The sequence below is a fragment of the Labeo rohita genome, chromosome 18 (genome assembly GCF_022985175.1).
Source record: "Labeo rohita strain BAU-BD-2019 chromosome 18, IGBB_LRoh.1.0, whole genome shotgun sequence".
Lineage (NCBI taxonomy): Eukaryota > Metazoa > Chordata > Actinopteri > Cypriniformes > Cyprinidae > Labeo > Labeo rohita.
This window is the reverse complement of record NC_066886.1, coordinates 24,084,648-24,108,724: the sequence shown is the minus strand read 5'-3', so window position 1 is coordinate 24,108,724 and position 24,077 is coordinate 24,084,648. Positions and strand designations below refer to the sequence as shown.

General features: G+C 38.4%; 1 protein-coding gene across 4 annotated transcripts in view; it reads left to right on the top strand.

Moving 5' to 3' along the window:
* Positions 1–24,077, top strand: part of reln (reelin) — a 99,824-nt gene that overhangs the window by 1,541 nt on the left and 74,206 nt on the right. For all 4 annotated transcript variants that reach the window (XM_051134418.1, XM_051134417.1, XM_051134419.1 and 1 more), the window contains exon 2: positions 13,700–13,807. In XM_051134418.1, coding sequence (XP_050990375.1) covers positions 13,700–13,807 — 108 coding nt within the window. The remainder of the gene's footprint in view (positions 1–13,699; positions 13,808–24,077) is intronic.

Below are 24,077 nucleotides of genomic sequence, written 5' to 3'. Positions count from 1 at the left end.
TCACACTCTGTAAATAAAAAGCTGCAATATAAAGCAAAGCTAAAAAGGAATGCCACAGGTCTCTGTTTCCTTAATTTTACTGTCATGATATCTGAAGCGGTGGATGTAAAACATGCAAGAGACTTAGTTTCTGCCCGTGGCTCAGAGGCTGATCTGCTCTCCTCTCAACTCTGTTTTCTGCTTGTGTTTTGATGTTTTTGAAGAGCAGGCGCTGTTCTTTGTGTGAGAAAAGAAGCATGAGGTCTTGTGTTTTCAGCTTTATCTTCCTTATCCAGACCTGTGAGATCTACAGGGACATGTTCATTCTCAAACACGCGCCTGCGTCTTTGTGTGTTCGGGGGTCGTGAGGATTCTGGGGATTAATGGGGATGGAAGGGCTGCAAGACAAAGAGAACAAGCCAAAGTGTTGCAGATTTAGAGTATAAACATTCTGGAAATAAATACACAGATCATGCTGAGAGCTGGTAGATAGACTGAGCAAAAAAGACAGAAATGCAATTACACACTGTACTTGATACACTGGACAGTTTCACAAATTACTATGTGAATAACAAGAATTAGTTTGAAACTATATAGCTGCATTTTTAATATTGCATTCTTTTCACTGATAATATCTAAATGTCCTTTTTTAATAGGGCCACTGTTTGGCTTGATATTCAGATGAGAAGCCAACACACGAGCTGTGTGAAGGCATAAGGTGTCCTAAAAATGTAATTTTTATGTTATTTTTCTTAGGTTTTGATGAAAATGTAGCCTACTTATAAAGGCAGAAGTGTATTTCATTAGGATTGAGGTTATATGGCTTGTGGCCAGTTGCATCTTTAATCAATAGGCGTGAATCATACGATCCACATGAGCCTTCTGAGTTTAGACACAAAATTCAAAGTCAAAGTTTATTTCTCAAATAAAGCAGCAGCAGCAGCAGCAGCAGTGTTTGTTGACAATGAATTGTGTTGTTCTACAAGCCTGTGGGCAGAAATAGTTTATATAGGAATAGAAGTATATAAGTAAAGAAAAGCTATAGTAACAAAAGAATTAGGTATTATTGAAAATGCAGCTGAGAAAAAATTAGGAAATATTGAGAAGGAAAGGTTTGCAGTAACAGCTGAGAGACAATATGTTTTTGAATATGAAATGTGAACAAACCCCATGTTAAACTTCAACTCGTCCCACACGTTTATACTACAAATAAGAAGGATCCTCAAATCATGAGTTTCGCTGAGGTGTGCTGGTGTTTTTCTGAGTAGTCAGACGTGAATGCTGGAGCTGTCAGTCACTGTATGGGAACTGAATGATGCTCTTATTACACCCTCTGATATTTAATGGGGTCTGTTTTTCCTAAAATCATCACAAGCGCGAGCACTTTTCTGAATATGATGCTAAACTTGCTATTGTTCACTTTGTCCAGTTTGCACGCTGGGCTTTCTAATGTGCGTTTCCAATACTGATGAGCTTTACAATAGATCACTGATGCTGAGCCGTTCCGTAACCGCCAGTCTGACATGCTTTAATGTCCCATGGGAAACCAGATCTAAATTTCAGCAGGCTGTGCTATTTGAGAATTGCAGTACTAATGTGTGATTCATGTTCTCTTGTCACCATTCAGCCACATTCAATGAGAAACACAGATGAAATGTCTAATGGACCACTGACTGCATCCTAACAAGGCACTTATTTTACTGTCTTCACACCCAAATGATGGAATCTATCAATGTCTCTCGCATGACAACAGAACTTAGGGCACACACACACACACACACACACACACATATATATAGCCTAATTGTTACTGCCCTCATGACAATACAAGAACTTGTTAAATGTAGCATTTTAAACCTAAATTTAATGTTTATTTAACACAGCCTATATTTTAATCTCTATCGCTGGCGTTTATTCACTGTAACCTGTGAAGTTTAACGGCGATTCGCTTACTGCCCTTAAAGCAGAATGGAAATACTCACGTGACTTTATAACATTTAAGGATTTAAGCAGCAAATGTAAGGTATGGGCTGGGAAATCATGTTTTAAACGCATTTAAGCGCACACTGCCAAAACCCTCAGGACTAAACACATTAAATACTTGAGAGTTTGCTTTAGGTTTAATTTCAAGCTTTCTTTTGTTTAGGACAACTTGGGTCGTCCACAGCTCACTATGCATCCTCCAATATATTTCAGATGCCTTTTGTCTATAGAAATGCATTATTCGCTGCTGTAAAGTGACGGAACTGGCGGATGTTTATCATGAAAATGAGATAATTTTCATTATTGATTATTATCAATTATATAGATTATTTGTTGCGGCCCTATAAAGCAGATTTCTCTTGCACTGGCTTATGTTGCACTTCCTTGAGCAACAGAAGAACTTTCTGAATTGTATGTTTGTCATCTGTTGATGCAGGAGAGTCTCAACGGTGAAGCTAATTAAGGCCCTGTTTACAAACCATATTAACCTGTGATAAACTGGGGGAGGGTCTCTGATTTCATGAGTGATTTGATTAATATGATCAGGAAGAGGATGTTAAAACCAGGTGTGAGCAGTTTAGATTTTATAAAATGCATTTTAGATTACAGAGCCTATTCTCTGACATTGAACAAGTTCAGACTGCACATTTGTGAGGGATTAAATAAAGAAAAATGATTCCTCTCAGTGGAACCAAATGAATTCACTCGAGATACCTTCCAAAGCTACGAAGCAATAATTCATGAATTGTTTTGCAGCCCATTGTGATGGTTTTCTGCATAATGTGATAGCTGCTTAATGGGCAGGGTCTGCGCTGACGGCTGCCTGTTTGGCTCCAAATGTGACAGTGAAACACGGCTCAGAATTAATCCGTTGCATCTGGCCATGGGCTTCACCCTGGATAGTGATGATGGCAGTCTAATATGCCAGAGAGATGGGAATACTGTGCCAGGTAGTCATTAAACTCAATACAAAATGGCCAACAATGATGCCAGTGTGCACAGCAACCTGCAGGCCATCTGTAAGTGCCGGTGCCTGGCTTTTCCAAGCAGCCATTTCAATTTCTGCATTCAGAAATTAAATGATCCAATAGTCACTAATGAGCGAAATGTTCTTCAGGGTTGCTGAACGCAGGGTCATCGTTGTTTTGCTTGTTAGCACCAAATTACAGATTATGAATTGCTTGTCTAAAATTGTTATCAGTTTACTTTCAAGTCAAGCTCTTGGTTGTCATTGAAAGAGTAATAACTGGCGATTAAATGGCTCATTCATGCAGAAATTAAGTGGCTTCTTTTTGAATGGGGAATTAATTAATTCAACACACCAACATCATTCAAAATGCAGATTCATTTAGTTAACAAAGTGCTGCTGTGTGTTGCTCTGAGACACGCAACGGTTCTTGTGTGGGTTTGTTTGCATATATTTGCAAATAATGTTACACATTATTTTGATAGTTCACTTTAGACATTCTACTAACTATAAGTAACTTTGCAACTACATGTCAACTAATTCTCATTAATTTGCAACTACATGTCTACTAACTCTCAGAGCAGACTGTTAGGTTAGGTTTAGGGTTAGTAGAATAAGTTGACATACTTGCAAAGTTCAGAAGAGTGTTAGAAGATATTAAGCAGACAGTCTACTAATACTCTAATAACTAGTTGACATGCAGTTGCAAAGTTACTTACTGTTTGTAAAATGTATAAAGTGGACTATCAAAATAAAGTGTTACCTTGTTTGCTAACAATTTTTATTGGAGAATAAAAATAATAATAAGCCTGTGTCAAAAATGTATACAGATATTAAAGTCTTGTTTACTGGACTGTATATATCACGTTTGTGTTGATATTTGGGGAATATAGCACTCTTGCTTGTGTGATATTGTTTAACTTAGCCTATAATATAAACATAAGACCTACATCATGCATAAGAATCTACATCATGCCACGGTGTGGCATCAAGGCATGCTTTTTTTGTTTTGTTTTGTGAAATGAGTGACAACTCAATAACGTCAGCTCGCACATCCTAAAAACAGCAATTACAGTGTTATCATAGGCGATACATATTGCACAGCTCTAATCAGAAACTAAGCAAGTTAGAAAAGTGTACAATCTGTTTCATTCTAGCACAAAAATGCAGTGTGTTTTCCTAACACACAACAGGGTATAAAGCTCCCAACAGCCAGCAATGTATGGGCTCAATTACTGTAGAGAAACGTGGCAAAGTTTCTGTATCAGTTTCAGCAATTATCATTTGGTGAGGTAATTTCACATGTTCCTTGTCTGTCCTGAAAGCATCCTCACCCTTCGCTCAGCTGATTCTCTAGCGCCTGTAATCGCATCCTCGGGCAGTGTGTCATTCCAGCTGATAACATTCAGACATTCACCACAGCACAGAAGCTTTGAGTGCCTTTCACTGGCAGATTAGCCACCAAATAAACAGTAAGAGACTGAACTGTGAAGCTGGAAGATTGTGTGCGTTTAAAGTCAATAGATACATTTCTTTTATTTCCGCTTTAGAAGGACTGGATGGGATGGGATTAGAAAACATCTTTAAACTTAAGATTGCCACTGTGCATTGTGTCACTGATTGCACCAAATGACAGTGGTTACGTTTCTCAACAATAACATCTCGTACCTCTCCATGCCTTCACTCTTCAGCTCTCAAAACCACCTCAAACCATTTAAACAGCTGCCTTCTCCAGATCTGTTGAGAGCTTGTAAACACTACCATGAGAGCTGTTGACCTCAAGAGAGAAAAAGACGTTCCACAGGCCATGTTCTGTGTGAAATGACAATAGTAGGAAATGAGAGTGGTTATTATAATTAGCACTGCTACTTTGTTTGCTTTTTAGATAAAAATAGCTCAGGTCATGTTATAGTTATTAGAACTGGTTTGTCAGAGTTCATTCTGTTATGGGTAAACAGCACATGCACACAAATAATCCATTTACAATCAGATGTATGGCTCAGTTGGACTGAAGAAGCCCTCATGTAAACACCTTATTCGATTCGACTGAGCTTGAGCTAAATGAAGCCAGATAGAATCTGATCACCAGGAAAAAATGAAGCATGTAATAGCCTGAATATGACTTGTGCATATGTGCAGTGCTGTGATGCATATCTTTACATTTTAAATGTGTGCATGTTTATTCTTCATATTTTATTATCTTACAAACTGGTCAGTGGAGCAGACTGAATGTTTACAAATTAAAAAAGCTCTTTTGACACACAGTATGTCAGCTTTCTTTAAGATATGTAATCAAAGCAAAACTACAATTATACTTGCTATAGCTCCGGTGTACAGTATCACTCATTATCACTTTTTCTCTGATTTTGAACATAGTGACTGACACACTGCACATGTGCTGAAGGTTGCTCTGAATACATCTAAACAAATATATGAATCAGATTGCAGTGTTTAGGGTTCATATAAACAGAATCTGAAATCAAATTTAATTTATTCAGACTGATGAAAATTAGTGCATGTAAACATATCTAGTGAAGGTTCATGCGCATCTTCTCAGAAAAAGAACGGAAACACATGTAACAAATTTTGTTAACTTTACACAAATATTAGCATGTTTCAAGCCTGTCTAGCAGGAGTGAATATGGTAGTAGTGTTGCTGTCTATGCAAGGTTGGAAAGCTCTCAGATTTCATCGAAAATATCTTAATTTGTCTTCTGAAGATGAACGAAGGTCTTACAGGTTTGGAACTATATGAGTAATTAATGACAGCATTTTCATTTTTGGGTGAGTTAACCGTTTAAGTTTTTTTTATTGTTAACATCATTTTGGCAACAAGCCTTTGTCAAGGTACAATTTTTACAAAAAGGAGCAATATAAGCAATATAAACAGAAATCAGCAAATACTAACAGGTGAGGTCTTTGTAGCCTTCACTAATGACTTGTTCATGCTTAAGTAAGTATTAATTCAGATTCATGTGTTAGTAGTTTTATTTTGACAAAAATGGCAAGATAAAACAAGCAAGGTTTGTCTTTTGACTCAGGAGTCCCTCCAAACACAATCCCCCTGATGAAAAGTTACTCAGTGCTTGAAACTGAGTTAAGCTTAGTATTTGAAACATTCTTTATAGTGACAGAACAATCAATCATACAGAATATTATTTCCATATGCTGAAAGTTTTGAGGAACAGTGTAGGAGAACTGCCTGGTGTTGGTGAATCTTACTTGCAAAACACCAAAAGAATGAATTTCTTCTATACAGAAATGCACAAGAAGCTGGTGTAACCGAGCTGTGGCTGATGTTTGCATACTCTGTGAATGAGTAGAATATAGATAATGTGCTAATGTGCACCGTTGAGCTCATAAAAACTGCAGTTTGAAATATCAGCCCTAAGAAGGGCCGTGCCAAGAGCAAGGCAGGTGAAAGCTATTTACTATTCTCTTTTATCTTTGTCTGTGCTTTTGTTTCATACACAGATCTTTTCTCTCCCAGGAATCATGTTTTTCAGATGTGTGCACTGAAAATGTTCTATTGCACTTATAACTGAATATTTCCCAGGGTAGATCCTTTTGAAAATTCCTAATAGATTTAGTATTATTGTGTGACGCTGTTGCATGTGTTATCAACTAGTTAATCAGCTGAAACATCTGGTTTACGCCTGCTCTTAACATCTGTTTCAGATGCAAAATAAACTTCAAAAATCTCAAATTCGACCACTCTATGTGACGGTCAAAGCCATTTTTCACCACATTGCTCATGTGTACAAACAACAGTAATCATCTGTAAGTCCATCATTGAGCTGAAAAAAGGTTGAAAATGTTGCCACTTACAAAAAAAAAAAAAAATCAGTCAAATTAATATAGGGGCTTCACTAAAATTCCTGAGAACTCTGACTAACTGCAGTGATGAAGGATTTTTATTTAGTGTCCAGATCAGATATTGTAAGTGAGAGCTTTTTCCCAGTTGTTCTTTGTGCTTACTGAAATACAGTCACGAAGATAAAGAAAAACATGACACAAGCCCTGGGCTGAGTTTCTCTGTGTTTCACAATGAAATTCCCAATAGTTTCCGCAGCGTGCTTGGAGTGTGTTTATGGAACAGTGTTCTGGGTGTTTAGTGACTATGTGATAGTTTTATCTGTCCGTGAGAAATAGATGGAGCTCTGGAAAAGGAAATGTTCTGGCTTGTGTGGGTGTGTGGAGGGCCGTCAGGGGTTGAAAGGAGTAAAACTGACGTCATTTTGATATGTCCTGTTTTCTTTGAGGTTTTATCAAGAGGTGTAAGATTATCTATCTATCTATCTGTCTGTCTATCCATCTTTTCTGTCTATCGTTATTGAATTGAATGTTTTAACTGTAAACTGTTGCAGTGTTTCAGCACATGGAAGTGATTACAGTCATCTTGCTGAGCGCAGGCATTCAAGCTTGTGCTGGCAGAAATCCTGAACCAAATAATCCTGAAAACTGTCATTTTTTCCCTCTCATAAATGCTTGTTAGTGTTGTCATTTTTGATCACGAGAAAAGAGAAAAGCAACATAGCAGTGCAAATGGATTGGATGTTTTGTTAAAAGAGGGGTTAGAATTGTTTTATTTGCATAGTTCATTTCAAACGCAGTGAGTTCTCTGCTTATCATGCTACCAGAATCCCTTTCCCTCAGTGTCACGGTGTGGAGCGTAAACACACAGGGATAAAACTTCAGTAACTGAAGACTGTCACTGACTCCAGTAGCACACATTCCGGATCTTCTCGCTGTCTGAATACTGTCAGTGCATTTCATGAATACATATTTCAATTGCAGGAACCATCCCACAGAATACAGTTCACCTTCAGTTCACATTTTTAACTTCTCAGCATGCATCTGTAGACTTTCACAAATCAATAGTAGTCATTGGTCAGAATTTTTTTTATTGACTTAAACTTTCAGCTTAGAAAATAAGCTTTACTTATGCTCTTGTGCCTAAATGTGAGCAAATCCCTTAAATGATAAGCCGTTTCCTCTAAAAAGCTGTTTATTCAGCATAGGTGAAGCCTCCCCTCCATGTACTGCCAGACCGGAAGCATTAGCTTTAGCCATTACGCTTTTTCGGTTGCAGGCTTGCCATCTAGTGGCTTTGGCTAAGCATAGAAGCTTCCTGACAGGTGTATTCAGGGAAGCTGGAGCTACACTCTGCAGGACACCAGCCCTCCAGGATCGAATTTGGACCCCTGAGTTAAAGACTTTCCAAGGAAAGCGGAAGATTTTGAAGTAGCACAGGGAGGCTTTTGTGCTTTTATTCATGCTTTTGAAATTAAATGTTTAAGCATCAGTGAGGCCAGACACTAACCTGTTTACTAGAGCAGTACATTTGAAAGGACACTTTGTACCTTATCTACCTCTAAAAGGTTCATGGTAAGGGTACATGTTACTGCTCTAAAGTACTAACATTCAGCCGTTAAAGGGTAGATAAGGTACAACGGTGTCACTTTAAGCCAGAGGTCTCCAACTCTGCTCCTGGAGAGTTAACTTCCTGCAGACTTCAGTTTTAACACTGCTCCAACATACCTGCCTGTAATTATCTTGTAACCCTAAAAACCTTGATTAGCTGGTTCGGTTGTGTTTCATTGGGGTTACAGCTGAACTATGCTAGCTGTCAGGAGCAGGGTTGGAACGCCTAAGGGTTCTGCCCCAGTGACACACACAGTTTTGCACACTTTTTATGACTTACTTTGTCATAAAGGTAGACTACCCTGATGACCAGCCCTGAACTTCTCAATGTGGACTTTAATGGTTCTGGTGCAGGTTTTGTGAAGGCCAGCTCTTCCCCACCAGACTCAGTAAACCATCTTGATGGACTTTAGTTTGTGCACAAGGGCATTGACATGCAGGAAAAAAAAAAAAAAACACCAACTCCACAAATAAAGTCTGAAGCACTTGTATGTATAAGATTAAGAAATGACTGGAAAAACGAAATAATAGGGAGTTTCCACCTGCTTTTTGCTATGTAGTGTATCAAGAGTTAAAGAAATTAAAAACAAGTTTGATGTCTGAATAAGATACTGTTTGATAACAAGCCTAACATTGGTCAGAGAGCCAATCAAACCGTCTCCAACTGCAGTAATCTTGGGCAAAATTGTCTGAGGAAATGTTGTTATTGTAGTTCTCATTAGTGTCACATTTACAAGGCAGAATCATGGTCTGTTTCAAGTGAGATATTAACCAGATCAGAGGTTGCACAATTTGAAACTGGTTTCCCATAGAAGCCACTGTTTTATATGTTATAAGCTTTCAGCTTTCCTTATGGAATAGCCAACATCATTATAACATGATCGCCTATGCATTCTGTTTTGTTTTTACTTGTGTTCGGAGCAAATGTGAAGGGAAGTTAGCATCTATTAAGAGGTTAGAAGCATCATTAAAGAAGCTGTTACTCAGGAAGCCGACCTGTTAATGTTTGTTAGAGCGATCGAGCGTGTTTGACAGCAACAGGCCCTCGTAACAGCAGATGGCCTGGCCAGCAGGGCAGAGAGGCGCTCAAGGGTTGCGCAAGAGAATCATCACAGTTTGATAAGACCTATCCAGCTGTCATTGACACACGTAAACTCATCACACATTCCACACAAATGCTGATTGATACGGTGTAGCCCAGTGTCTTCAGTCACAAGGCCCTGGTTCAGCAGTATTCAACTTAAGAGGCAGGGAAATGGCTCTCTGGTACTGGCCCAGCCGGGGAAACAGATGGCCCGAGTCGCTGCTGGTGGCCTCTCCCTGCTTCCGGCTTCTCAAGGGCATACGAGGTTTCCAGTGGGATGTCAAATGCAGCTCAGATGGCTACGGGGTTACGTTTCTTTCATATTGCAAGTGCCTGTACCTTCTGACCTACACAGAGGTGGAAGTATGACACTGTGGTTTTGATGGCTGAAACAACATTTTCCTAAATCTGTGGAGGGGTCACAGGTGACAGGCTGGAATAATAATCAGGAGTTCAAATACGCATTTCCTTTCCTGGTGCATCAGAATCGCCAGCGGGTTTCGTCCACAACTCTCTGGTTCTAGACTCTCATCTGTGTTGCTGTGTAGGAACTAGCCTGGTTCCTCCTAAAGTTTCTCTACTTAAACATCGTTTGGTTAATTTTCTTCTCCTGTTCAATAGCCGCATTTGTCTTGCTCACTGGAGTAGCTGCTTTGTATATATAAGTGTTATATACAAATAGAACCTGCTTGACTAGGAGCAGCTATTGCAAACAAATGCCCATGCACATTAAGGTTTGATATTCATTGCGCACACTGGCAGGCGTTGTTCCACTGCCATGCTGTTAACTAGGAGTGAGGTAATGCACAGCCCTGCCAACTGCTCTCGCTTCAGTCTTCAGCTCCTGCGTCTGGCGTTCAGGGTGCCACCAGGTGCTGTTCAGATGACGGCACCACACATATAGAGCCATTCGTGTCTAAACCTGCTGAACCTCAGTGGCTCACAGCCTCTCTCCCAGCAATTTCAGAAGATGCTTCAAGAAGCATTGTTCCTGCACTTTGTCCCAACACGGCCATTCCTTATCTGCTTGGTATTCTTCTACAACAGAAAACAGCCCCTTCTGTTAATGTCGGCGAGTCCAGGGATGCTTTCCAGACCCAAGGTTTATCAATACTTGAGTAGGAGCGTGGCGGTGAGTGTTGGTAATGAGGCGTACTACATCGCACCATCTATATTGCATGATGGGCAGGGCGGTAAAGAGACAAAGAGAAAGCGGCTGGATGGACAAGACTAGATGGAAGCGATCACACCAAAAACATGGAAAATGGCAGGCACGTTTCAGTTCATTTACTATGTTGCATTGACGTACTTGCCACATCTCCCAGCGGCACGTCATCTCACTTTTTGCTAAAGACAGTCAAATACTGCTCATCGGGAGAGTTTGAGTGTGTGCGGGTGTGGAGTGAATGTTAAGAGTTCTCATCAAAGCGCAGCTTTGTGCGCATGCAAACCCCCGCAGGTGAATACGTCTGTTTTTATGAGTTACTCTTACCAGGTTCTTCTCTTTTCTCCTCCCTTCCCCCACTTCTGCTCCCCTTTCAGATGGATTTCTGAATTATTTACGTCTTTCATTTTCATCGATCACTCTTTTTCCACGGGCCTTTCCAGACATCCCTCCATCCCTGTTTTCTCCCTCCTCCACCACGCTGTTTGTTGCTCATAATAACCTCTTGGCCCAATCGCTCGCATTGCACTCCCACCCGCCTTCAAATGCTTCTCCTGCATGAAAAGCGCGGCGCTCTTGAGGGAGGGATGCTTTGAGCCTGAGGTGCCTCATGTGAGGAGAGCAAATGCTATTTGGGCTCTGTATTTGTCAACGTGCATGTGCATTTTCTTGACATTTAAGGGAATAGTTTCTCAAAAATAACAATTCTGTCAATATTAATTCCCTCATTATTCACTCATTCTTTGCACAAATCTTTGAATTTCTTCTATGCTCCAAAAATACTATTAAAAAGAAAGATAGAGAGCGACTATGTGTGCTATATCCCATGTTTACTGAAACTATACAATAACTTTGTATAAGGAAAAGACAGAAATTGTCATGCACTGACAAAATGTTTATTTCAACCTTTTGTAATGTGTTCCATGACATATTTGTCTCATCGATATCATGACTTAATGATTGTGCTTGAACTGGATATAAAGTGATCACCCTGATCTGCACATACGGAGTTGAATGTTTAGAAACCAACATAAGGAATAATGTAGCTTAAAAAAAAAAAAAAGAAAAAAAAAAGAAAAAGAAAAAATGGAGAGTGAGAGGACTAGATATTACACTGGCAGTAAGAGGATGAATTATTGAAGCTGGCATGGGGGGAGAGAGGCAGGAACGAGGGATATGTTTTTAATCCAGAGTGTATCAACGTCTAGACAAACTACACACACACTTACACACAAAGAGTGTTCTATGCTTCTCTCTTAAGTACTCATAAAGAAAGAAATAGTGAGAGTCTCTAGTAATTTTTTTTATGAAATAATCAAAGTGCAACTAATATTATTAATAATCATGATTTTCTTTCACTATTTCACGATCTGTCTGTGGGATTTTGTCAAACAGTTGGTTAAACCAGCAGGCTTTCAAAGCGTATCTGCTGTTGGCTTGTGGTTTTGAACCACATTTCTTGTCGGAAATGCTTGTCTCAACAATTACCAGTCTATTCATAAAGTAGTCCATCTTTTCACTGAACGAAAAGCTTCTACTGCAATCAAAATCTGAAATTAACTTGTGTTGCGGACAAAGGTTATGTACGCATCTTTAACGAAGCATGAGATCCAGTATTAACTCCAGCCTACAGAAATTCTAACAGAACACTAAACACAAATACGTCTGCTCTTTCTGCTCTTTTAATGTTGCTCAACAACACATATAATTAAAATAACATGTAAACTCAACATTCACTCTCCCAAGCCAAGAATAAAGACACTCTGCCCAGTTTCAGCAATGGTACATTATAATTCCAAAAGAAACAAAAACATGCACTGAAATGAAGTTCAAGAATGGTGTTGCATAAGCTCTTTTCATGTTATTTACATTGACTAAGCAGCATTTTTAGAGTATGACCACATGTGCATTGGTTACATTTGCTGTTGTATGTTACTTCAGGATCTGACAGAATGTCAAGGTAGTCTGTTTCACATTTTCTTTCTATCTCACTCTCTTTTTAGATGTATTTTCTCACAGTGTTTAGTGACATCTTCACCATGCGAACATGTCTTTTTGACAGCTGCCGTCTGTGCTGGTGAGGTGTCGCATTCGCCCCCGCTGCCGCCGCCTGCCTCCTGGACACACATCTGCTCTTTCTGAGCTGTTCAGGAATATTCTGAGTTATTTTCCATTCAGCGTCTCTGGACCACATCTGTGCCATTCTGTTGATTACTACAGACAATAATTTTGTCTCGTTCCTCAGTTTGTACAAATCAATGAGAAACATGTTTGGAGTAATGCATGCATTTACTATAGAAGCGTATGTGGCAGTTAAAAATCTGTATTTCTAACTGAAATTGTAAATGAGTAGTGAGCTGATGGATTTGAGGACCCATCATGGTGTGATTGAGGTGTTGCATTCTCATGTGACATTATGCCTGCATTCTGTCGCTTGCCCTACACTATAGGACCTCAGTGAGAACACTGTGAGCTCAGAGACGCAACCTTCCTCCCAAATGTCATCTGCTGTTGTTGTCTGTTGGACTGTGTACTTCAGAACAAATTCATTTTGTAATTTTTGGTTGGTTTGTTTTTGTACTGTATGTTATTTACTTACAAATTGATTTTTTTCTGCTTCTGCTTCCTTTACTTTATGTAGGTTTTTTTTTTTTTTTTTTCCAGAAACAGAATAATTTTAAGATTCTGTGAGTGATTTGTTCAATGAACAGTCCTGATCAGACCAAATGACTGCACTAGTGATTTGACTCTCATTCATGAGCATCATCTGGTCCAAATGATTTGTTGTTTGACTCTTTGGATCTGTCCAAATAAAATCCAGTGCTCAGCACGTCTTGTACTGAATCTTCCCAGGCACCATAAGCATTTTTTTCCTCAAATGATAACAAAGTAGACAATTTGGATGGAAAATCATTAAATTCTTTTCTTACTATGGGTACCAAAGCACTTTTCCAAAACTCACTCAAAGTTAACTTTACTGTGATAATTTGTCATCATTTTGAAGTATTTTTTTTGCTGGATTTTTATCAAATCTTATTGAACAGTGACCCCAACTGTGAATTCTTACACTCTGTCTCTTTTCTCTGCATGTCTACAGTGACGATTTCCACCAGTACATACTTCGATGGGCTGCTGGTCACTGGTCTCTACACCTCCACTTCTGTCCAGTCGTCTCCCATCCCTGCATCTCCAGCCTTTGGCTTTGGTAAGTCTTGAATGAGCACAAATCTAAGATTAAATTAAGAGAAAGAATCTAAATATATTAATGAATACTCATAACCTGGGTTGAGTCCTCTTGAGTCTTCTGGGCAGGCTTTGGAGAAGAGTGAATGTCTTCTGGACAGGCTTTGGAGGAGAGTAAATGCACAATACAAGTGTGTTTTGTGTTAGACAAGTGCAGAATTCATCCCTTACAAAAATTAACAGTGGTTTTATTATAGTAAAAGTGTAGTAACAATTTTTTTGGTGCACTGATTACCATTTGTATAACTATAGTTTTACTACAAATACCATACTGAAACTATGGTTAGTGTGGTTAATTTGTGGTTATAACCATGTTTTTGTTGTTGTTGTTGTTGTTTTATTTGTATTAAAACCATGGTTAATTTTCGTAAGGGATAAGAACAGGACAGCTTGATGGACTGGAGTATTGTTTGAACGCTTGCTTAATGATTCTGAGAATTCATGAAGTTATATTATCTTCTGTTTGTATGATAAGAGAGCTTGTGTATTGTGGACATTGGCTTTTATGTTCTTAAAAGTGGGTCTGTTTGGTAGAAAAAGAGGTTAGAGTGGGTAAAGAATACAACCTTCAGCAAATACAGATGCATGCACATAATCCAGACCTTAAGGTTAAATCTAGAAAATAAACAGATATTGAGAATGTATCATTGAAAAAGGTATTTTTCATCTTCACTTCTTTGAAAAACGTTCATATACTTGTTAAGAGCTGCAGGATCTTGTTAGGAGCTGATAATTATTTACAGTGATAGAATTAATAAAAATCAAAGACCTTGCTCTTTCTCATATCAGTTTCTTTTTTAACTTCCTTTCAATTACACGGACCTTTTCATAACGCAAACTGTTTCAAATCTTATTTCCAAAAACAGCACCTTAATACACCCAACATTCAATACGTGAGTTTGAAGCAGAGCTGGTTATGAAACCATGACATGGACTCATGAATATTAATTAGGTGACGTTGTTAGGTAACCTTCTTGGAACATCCGCCTACATAATCTATTATTATTCATAAGCCAAGCATTAAGCATAGTTGGTGACTATCCAGGTGACTAGCATCCACTTACCAGCGTCTGGCTTTCAGAAGATCAGTTAGCTCCATTAAATAAACTGAATGGCATTTCGTGCCAAGTTTAATTAATCTCAGAAGGGAGTGTGTTAATTTAACTCAGCATTGATGTTTCTGTAACATTCTAATGAATCCTGTGCAGTTCCATTACGGTCCCACTTGGGAAAACTTGCCCTCTATTAAGGTCGTCTCTGTGCCCTCTACAGCGTTACAATGAAATGCATCTTAAAAGTCATGCTGACAGATGATGTCAGTGCAGATACTGTATCAGAGACAGCTGTGATGTGCCTTTGGTTCGGTGTACATGAATGAACGAATGAATGAATGGATGAATGAATGAATGAATACACACAGTACACAGAGTATAATGTTCCAGTAAGTCTGGTTGATCAGTGACCAAAGAAGCATTTCAATATCAGTAATGTAGCATCTTTGTTGTCTAACAAAAGAAAAATTGCATGGACAGGAAGAGTTGTTCTCAAACGAGCAGTTTACCTTTCATTCCGTCTACCGTACTCCACGACAAGTACGTGGTAAATCGTACTTTTTTTCATTGACACTATGTCTATGTTGTCGAAAACTGATTAGTTGCACCAAAAATATTTTTTTTAATTATTGACAATTAAAGACCAATTAAAGATTAATTATTTTTATTTTTATGTTCACTTTTTATGAATCACTGAAACCACAGCTACCTGAACCACTGAAACCACAGAAGACACTGGACATTGAGGGGAGAATTCACAAAATAGTTATTCAGCACAAACGCCATGTCTCATTCAGTAACCATCCATAAGCTAGTGTAAGCAGGTGTAAACAGCTCCTTCAGTATGTAAATTAAATAATTGACATTCGTTTCCATGTAAACACACCCCCTTACTATGTAAATTAGGCTCATTACAGATTGGGCTTTACTCATAAAATTCTATGCTATTTGTTCAGAACATTTTACATCACACTATTACCAACTGATAAAGCAGATACTGCAGGAACGTTTTCCAAACAGATGTGTGTGTGTGCTCATACCTTTACTCAGTTTTGCAGTTTATAGTTTTATTATATCATATGACTAATGACTGATGTCAGATGCTGGATTTAGATTCAACAGTGATATTAACTTTAATATATGTCACATGGAAGAGAGCTGGGACAATTGTTAAGAATGGTGGAAATACAGACACTGGAACACTGGTGTCATTTTGCTGATATTTGTTTTTACTATTATCAAAGGAAATGTAAATTATGCGTTTTGTGTATTAAAAAATGTCATGGCGCTTCCAAGCTTTATAATGGCAGTGAATGGTGGTTGAGATATTGAAGATCAAAAAAATGCATCCATCTAACGCTATCTCATTTGTACATATTTTTTACAGGGTGGCTAGTTTGTACGAATTCGTACGTCCTCGCTCATACGAATTCGTACAATCTCACTCACTTGTGCAACTCATAAAATATGTATGTTTTAGCTCAAATCGTATGCATTTGTACGAGTGAGGTCATACGAATTCGTACGAAATAGCCACCTCGTAAAATATGTACGAATTGCCATGAGATCGGGCTGATCCATCCATCAAAAAAAGTACTCCACATGGCTCTAGGGGGTTAGTAAAGGCCTTCTGAAGTGAAGGAATGGATTTGTGTAAGAAAAATATCTATATTTAAAACTGTAATCTCTAGCTTCCGCTAACTGTCATATGAGTGTTCACGAGAGAGTGGCGTTCTTGGGGATCACGTAGGTTGTAGGCATAGCGTAATCTCTAGTGAGAAGTAATGAACATGGAAGTGCAAAGGAGAAAGCAAAACAAAACAACAGAATTAGAAGTAGAAAATGAAGATTTGTAAAGAAACATGTCGATATAAGCCAAGAGGAAACTGGTTTTCCTTTGCTGTAAACAAAACTGTTTACACTGTTCACCTGTACTGTAGTGAAAATTCACTGCAGGATTGCCGTGTTTGTGTGAATAGGTTGTATGCAATCATGTGATTCTGATGACGTGCGAAATGCAGCTGGAGGGCAGGAAGTGATTTTTCTCTATAGGAATCACTAATAGATGGAAATATATAAATGTTAATGGAAATCCATCAAACCGAGAAATTTCATTTTGTATCGTGTGTGAAAATGTGCAGTTCATAAGAAGGAAAAGGCAAGAAATTGACTGAAAAATGCAGGGAAAAGTGGCTTGTAAACCTGCTTCTGCGATAAATTGAAGCGAGTGACAGCTTTTTGACTATATGGAAGTGGTATTTGCTTGCTTTCTAGGCTATAATCAATTCAGAATTAAAAAAAAAAGTTTTGCTGGACCAATAGCCAAAGGACCAATAGCCAAAAACCCTTTACAGCAGTAGTTTCAGGAGTGACATATATCCTGTACCCTTCATATGAATGTAGGAATCACTTTTGAAATAGTTTGCAATCAGGCTTAGTTGCTTAGCTTATATCCACCGCCTTGATGGCAGGCAACTATTTCAATTTAGTTGAAAAATCTCTTCATAACACAAGGATCACATCCAACATATGTTGTGATTTTCTTTTTGTAGCTTTCTCTTGTAATAGTGTCTAACCCAGTACAGTATCTCATCCGTTCTGCTTTTTCACTCACTCCTGAAACTTTGCTACATGTGCAGGGTTTGTGGCTATTGGTCCTGTTGGCAGCACGTAAAGCGAAACTTTTATTCAAATTCCGAACTAATTATAGTCACTAAAAAGCTGTCACTCACTTCAATTTATTGAATCTCACAATGTTCCATAATCAATGCTCTTGAAGCTACAAATATAATCTTACACTGTGTCTACTTGTGCTGTTTAGCATTAAGTGAATTCTCACTGTCTCACTTGGTATCTATTTATATATTTCTTTGTTAATATCTTAACATATTATTATATCTTTTTTTAACCATTTGCACACACAAGCATTATCCGACTCTCCTATTGACCAAGAGGTTTACAGGCCACTTTTTGCTGCACTTTTCAGTCAGTTTCTCTATAAACAATGCAAAACATAGGCATTTTGAGTCTTTGCTAGTGATTCCTATGGAGAAAAATCAGCAATGACATCAAGTGCAAACAACCTATTAAAAACATGTTGAGCAGCAGTAATGCTGATCTTGCAAAGGTGTCCACTTCTTTTGACTTCTCAGACACACAGATTTACAAATTGAAATCTGATGGGTTTGTGAGTGTGTCTGCAAAATGTTTTAAAATGAAAACAAAACATTTTAATGGTTCGTTCATTGCAAATGTACCTGAGGGTTAACATGAATAACTGACTGGATTAACATGTCTGCTAAATCCTCACACCTAAATGAATGTTAAGTGTGAACAGCTTCACACTTTCAAATTGAATTACACACTGCAGCTCCTTTGGCCATAATTTTAGTTTCTTCCAATGGCATTATCACCATCTGTTTCAAAAGGGTTTTGAAAGGGTGAATACTGCATCCAGGAAAAAGAGACAAAGGAATAAAAATGTATTAATGGAGTGGATGAATGGGAAAAAATTGAGTAAAACAGAGTGTTTGTGAAGCAGGAGTCGGTGCCATTTCCTGTATTTACTCTCTCTGCTTTCATTTGCATGCTGCTTTATGGCATCATTCTTGGTTCACATTGTATGTGTGTGTGTGTGTTCGTGCTCTCATGGGGTTGAAGAGCTGTCAGTCCCTGAGAGACTTCAAAAGCTCAGCAGCTCTGTGATCAGTCTGCTCTTTGACTCCTCTGACAGGCCCTCAGCTACTCACACGCACACACACACTCACACATTTTACACATGCATCTCTGTAACTCAGTGCTTTAAAACACATATAGCCAGTAAACACTCGTGGCCATTAGTGCAGTCGTTATTTGAGACATGCTGTAAGTAAGTCACACAAGTGTTGTATACAGAGATCAAATGGGAGTAAAAGAAAGTCACTTTTTGCATCACATATGCATATAATAGAGAATACTTTGGTAACGCTTTAGATTACAACCCGCAAAGAACTACGTAAGTAAACTGAATTTACGGTGTATGTTTCTGTAATTATAGTGTACCTATAAAGAACGTACATGTAGGTATAAGGGAACAAAATGTTATATTTGGGTAATAAGGGGATAACAAACCAGATATTCAATATGCAAAGAACTACATAAGTATACTGAATTTACGGTGTACGTTTCTGTAATTATAGTGCACCTATTAAAGAACGTACATGTAGGTATAAGAGAACAATATGTTACGTTTTGGTAATAGAGAGTAACAACCAGATATACAACCTGCAAAGAACTGCGTAAGTAAACTAAAGTTACGGTGAATTTTTCGTATTTATATTGTACCTACGTGTAAGTATAAGGGAACAATAGGTTACTTTTGGGTAATAAGGGGGTAGCAAACAGATATGCAAATAATTTATAATGGATTAATTTAAAAAACTTAACAGGTACCTTTTCTATTAAATCGTAAGTTCGGTGTATCTATACGTAAGCTTTTTAAAATTACTGGGAAATTATACTCTTGTTCCATGTATTTACAGGGTAAGTGTGCCCTCTGCGGGCTGTAAATTAAAGTGGCGACTGTTCCCCTCTTGTTCAACGAAGTTACAGGGTACAACACATATAACAACGCGACGTAAAATGTGGTTCTACAAAATGTACATTTATTTACATTTTTACAAACATTAAATGTACAATACTGACATATTTACATCATCTAAACATTTAACGTTTACTTAATATGAAATTATAACATTTAACTCTGTTCTGTGTGATTTCTGTTGCCAGCTCGTTTCCAAGAATAGGTCTACATAATGTTATCATGACTACACGGTAAACCCTTAAAATAAATAATATTTCTGCAATCGTTTAATCATTCATGTAATATTAACTTCGTTTGCCGTGGTGGAACACAAAGGCGTTTTCTCTAACATGCTGTGACTAACAATAGAACCATAAAATACACCGAACACGCATCATAATTACAAATAAACCATTTTATTTGTGTGCTGTAACCCAGATCTTCAGAATCCATACGATTTGCGAGGACCAGAACCAAATTCAAGGCTTTGTCCGGCGATCTTCATCTCCATCTCTAGCAGCGAGTCCAGCAGCAACAGCCATAAACCCGTGCTAAAGTGCATTTTGCGACAGGAAAATCGGACGTTCATTGGCTCTCGCCTGCATTCGTCACAGATTACGATATGCCGTGTTTCTGGTGAGATGTGTTGGAATGACGCGCGGGCGCCTTCGAGGAGTGGGTCAAGACAATAATCTGGATAATATTTTCAGCGATTAACAATTTAAATTCTGCTCTCATCCTACTGCACCTCAAACCTACTGTATTCCGCCAGAGAGGACTGCGGCTGCAAACGCATCGTTATTTGGATTACTTTTTTGTATGGCTGTTGACATTTTTGCAATAAATAAATGATTGTGATTGCACTTTCCTGTTTTTTATATTTTTATAACTGTTCAGTCATAGTTAACTTTAGGTTTAGAGGTAGAAGTGGGATTAGCGACTATAAAAAAATATTTTTAGATATATTTTCAGATTGTGTGTTTATGTATTGAACCTACCCTGTAACTTCCTTGAACAAGAGGGGAACAATCGCCACTTTAATTTACAACCCGCAGAGGGCACAATTACCCTGTAACTACATGGAACAAGAGTATAATTTCCCAGTAATTTTAAAAAGCTTACGTATAGATACACCAAATTTACGATTTAATAGAACAGGTACCTGTTAAGTTTTTTTAAATTAATCCATTATAAATTATTTGTATATCTGTTTTCTACCCCGTTATTACCCAAACGTAACATATTGTTCCCTTATACTTACACGTAGGTACAATATAAATACGAAACATACACTGTAACTTCAGTTTACTAGCGCAGTTCTTTGCAGGTTGTATATCTGTTTGTTACCCCCCGAATTACCAAAACGTAACATAGCCTATTGTTCTCTTATACCTACACATACGTACTAATAGGTACACTATAGTTACAGAAACGTACACCGTAAATTCAGTATACTTATGTAGTTCTTTGCAGGTTAAATATCTGGTTTGTTATCCCCTTATTACCCAAATATAACATATTGGTCCCTTATACCTACATGTACGTTCTTTATAGGTACACTATAATTACAGAAACATACACCGTAAATTCAGTTTACTTACGTAGTTCTTTGCGGGTTGTAATCTAAAGCGTTACCAATACTTTATATCTGCTGTGTATCTGCTTTCCACTGTATTTTATACCATTTATAATGTTTTTGCAGCCAATAGCTAAATGTATACTCCCAGAGGAGCATAGATTGTATTTCTAACTGTAATTCTTTAGTGGTGATGCATGGATTAGTGGTGATGCATGGATTTTGTTATTTTATTGACCTGTTAGTGGCATGCGCTGCAGTGGCCCATCTCAGGTGAACAAACAGTGGAAATAGAAGCATATGTTCGTTCTGTTACAGAAGCACAATTGTTATGCTGTTCATTCAAGATGCAGCTTCAGCTTTAAACACCACAATAGCTGTCATTTATTACAGCATGAGGCCTGCATTCGCCCAACCCCCCCCCGGGTTTTCGCTTTTTAGTCAATAAGCACCATCTTTCACAGTTTCAGACAGATTCTTCATATCAACTCAAAAGTTTTTGAAATGTAATTTTTTAAGGTCCTATAGTCTCTTATAGTCTTCCTGTCAGTTTTCTCAGAAAAATAATGTAATTGTGTAGTGCTTATGAATTAAAGTATGTGTTCTGACGCAATAAATGCAGTTAATGCTGCTGTATTTGATTGAGGTTCAGTGCAGGGCAGTGTTGCCAAGTCTGCGGGTTTTTGCGGAGAATTGGGCTACTTTCATAATGTTGCCGCTGGTTGGTTTTCATGTCCGCTGGTTGAAGCGAACCCAATAACGTAATATTTAGCCTCTGGAATGCTAATTTTACCAGAGGAACCCCACCACAAAACGTGCATTTTACCCCCTGGAACGCGGGGACCCCCCTCGAAATGCGATTGGGCTGTTTCAGTGCAGAGAAAGGATTTTGTGACTGATTTATCACAGTGCACTGATAAAACACATATCCCTCTTGCATCTGATGTTTTTTTTCTATTGTTGTGAAGACCTACATGTTTTTAAGGATGCACTTTCACTTTCTGATCAATTTTTTAAGTTCCTCTGAGGATGAAAAAGAAGCCCTTGAGAAAGACTCCTAATGGAGAGCAGGAATGAGGTGCACTTTCCCAAGCTTTAAATGGCTCAGTTGAAAGCAAAACTGTCCTTAAATTTCTGTTTCTAAAAGCTCATCCGTCGTGAGCCTCCCGTCCTGTCATACAGTTTATATAAGGCATCCATGAGGGCACTAGTGACCCAAATGTTGTTGGAAAAAAGATGTTTTTCACTTATTGGCAACATCGTCCTGATTTGTTAATTACATTTTGCCAGCTGTTGGCATAAAGCTGTCATGAGCGGGTGCCTGGCTTCCCAGAGGCCATGCGGGGTGAAAGCATTTCAGATGCGAGGCATACTCCAGGCCTGCCTGCGTCCCACCTGTCTCAGCCGTTCGTGTCACCAACACGTCTCCGCCAGCCAGGCCGCTCATGTTTGTTTGTGGCCTCCGAAGGGAACGCTGCGTTGAAGCCGTCGCAAATTAGCACAAGTCAAGTCAGATTAATTAATTTCTAGCTTGCACGATTAGCCGAGGAGTCACGTCAAATTAAACTTCAAATTAGTGCTAATGCCTCCCAGGAGAGACCGTGTAAAAGAGCTTCAGCTGCGTCAGTGACAAAACAGGCCCTCTGGCACCACGGCTGACTTTTGACATTGCTTCTGTCTTTCATCTCAAGTTTATTCTGATAACGATTCTATCTAAAAGTCACTGAAATGGCCATTTTGAGCTGAAGGGAGTGGAAACTAGTGGGCAACATGAATCTAATAAAAATGATCGCTAATCAATTTTTGAAGGGACATGGATATGGACATAGTTAATGGCATTTCGGTTGAAGAGAAAAGAGGTGAGAATGGAAGTGAGACGAGAGGAAAAAATTAAATAAGAGCTTTAGAATTATCTGAAAGTAAAGAATTATTATTATTTTTTTTTTATTTCTTATTGTCATTAATTAGAGGTCAAAATAGTTTCCATTTTTTTTAAAGCAATAAAGCAAAAATTTAAAAAAAAAACATTTAATGTTTTTTTTTTTTTTTTTTGCTTTAGAGGTCTAATTGAGGTCTAATTGATTTCAGCCTTTCTGACAGGGAAAGACTCTTAATTTTGTTTTTAATTTTCTTTTTGTTGTTGCTTTTGCACATTGAGTACATGTTGTTTAAGACATAATGAGGTTTTTTTTTTTTTTTAATATACGTATTTTATAGGTATATTATACTTTTTTTGTTGTTGTTTTTGCTCCACCAGAGGAATTAACCAGGACCTACCGCTGCACATCTGTGAGAAGCACAGAGGCCAATGGAATGTTGAGTGATAGAAACTGAGATCCATTGCAAGACAGCAAATGAAATTAAATGACCCAAATTAACTGCTGTGTAATGAACTATTGATTCATACACTTCACAACATCATTTTTGGTGCAAAAACAAATCACCATTGACCCAGCACCAGTTAGAGGTCAGGGGTCAGAGGTCACCTCACAGCTGCAGTAGATGTTTGTGTGTGGCAATAGTAATGATAGCGAAATTTAATGATCACAAAGACACTAGCATTAGCAAACATTCTTGTTATCAGATTGAATGCTGATGCTGTAGATTTTTTTTCCAGATTCACTGGGATCTGCTCCAGATGGCCAGTCCAACACAGAAAACCCTTCACTAGTTTCTACTGTATTTCTATAGTATCACGGCTCACTGGGTGGCTGGTGCAGATCCAAGTCCACAGTTCAACATTCAGTAAAAAGATCAGGAGCAAAACAAATGCAGTGCAAAGGGCATCAGACGTGGTTCACATGTATGCTGCAGTAAATAAATATGATTGGTGATCACACACACACGCACACACACACAGAATCTCCCAGGTGGCCGAATTGTCTTCTGGCCAATAATCCTCTCTGCATTGTGTCGGTCCTCCCTCCCTCCCTCCCTCCCTCCCTCCCTCCCTCCCTCCCAAGGCCCCAAGCTCCTGCGTCTCTGAGTCGGGCACACAGCTTCTTCCTGGCAACACAAAGAGCACTGCTGTCATCGCCATGAC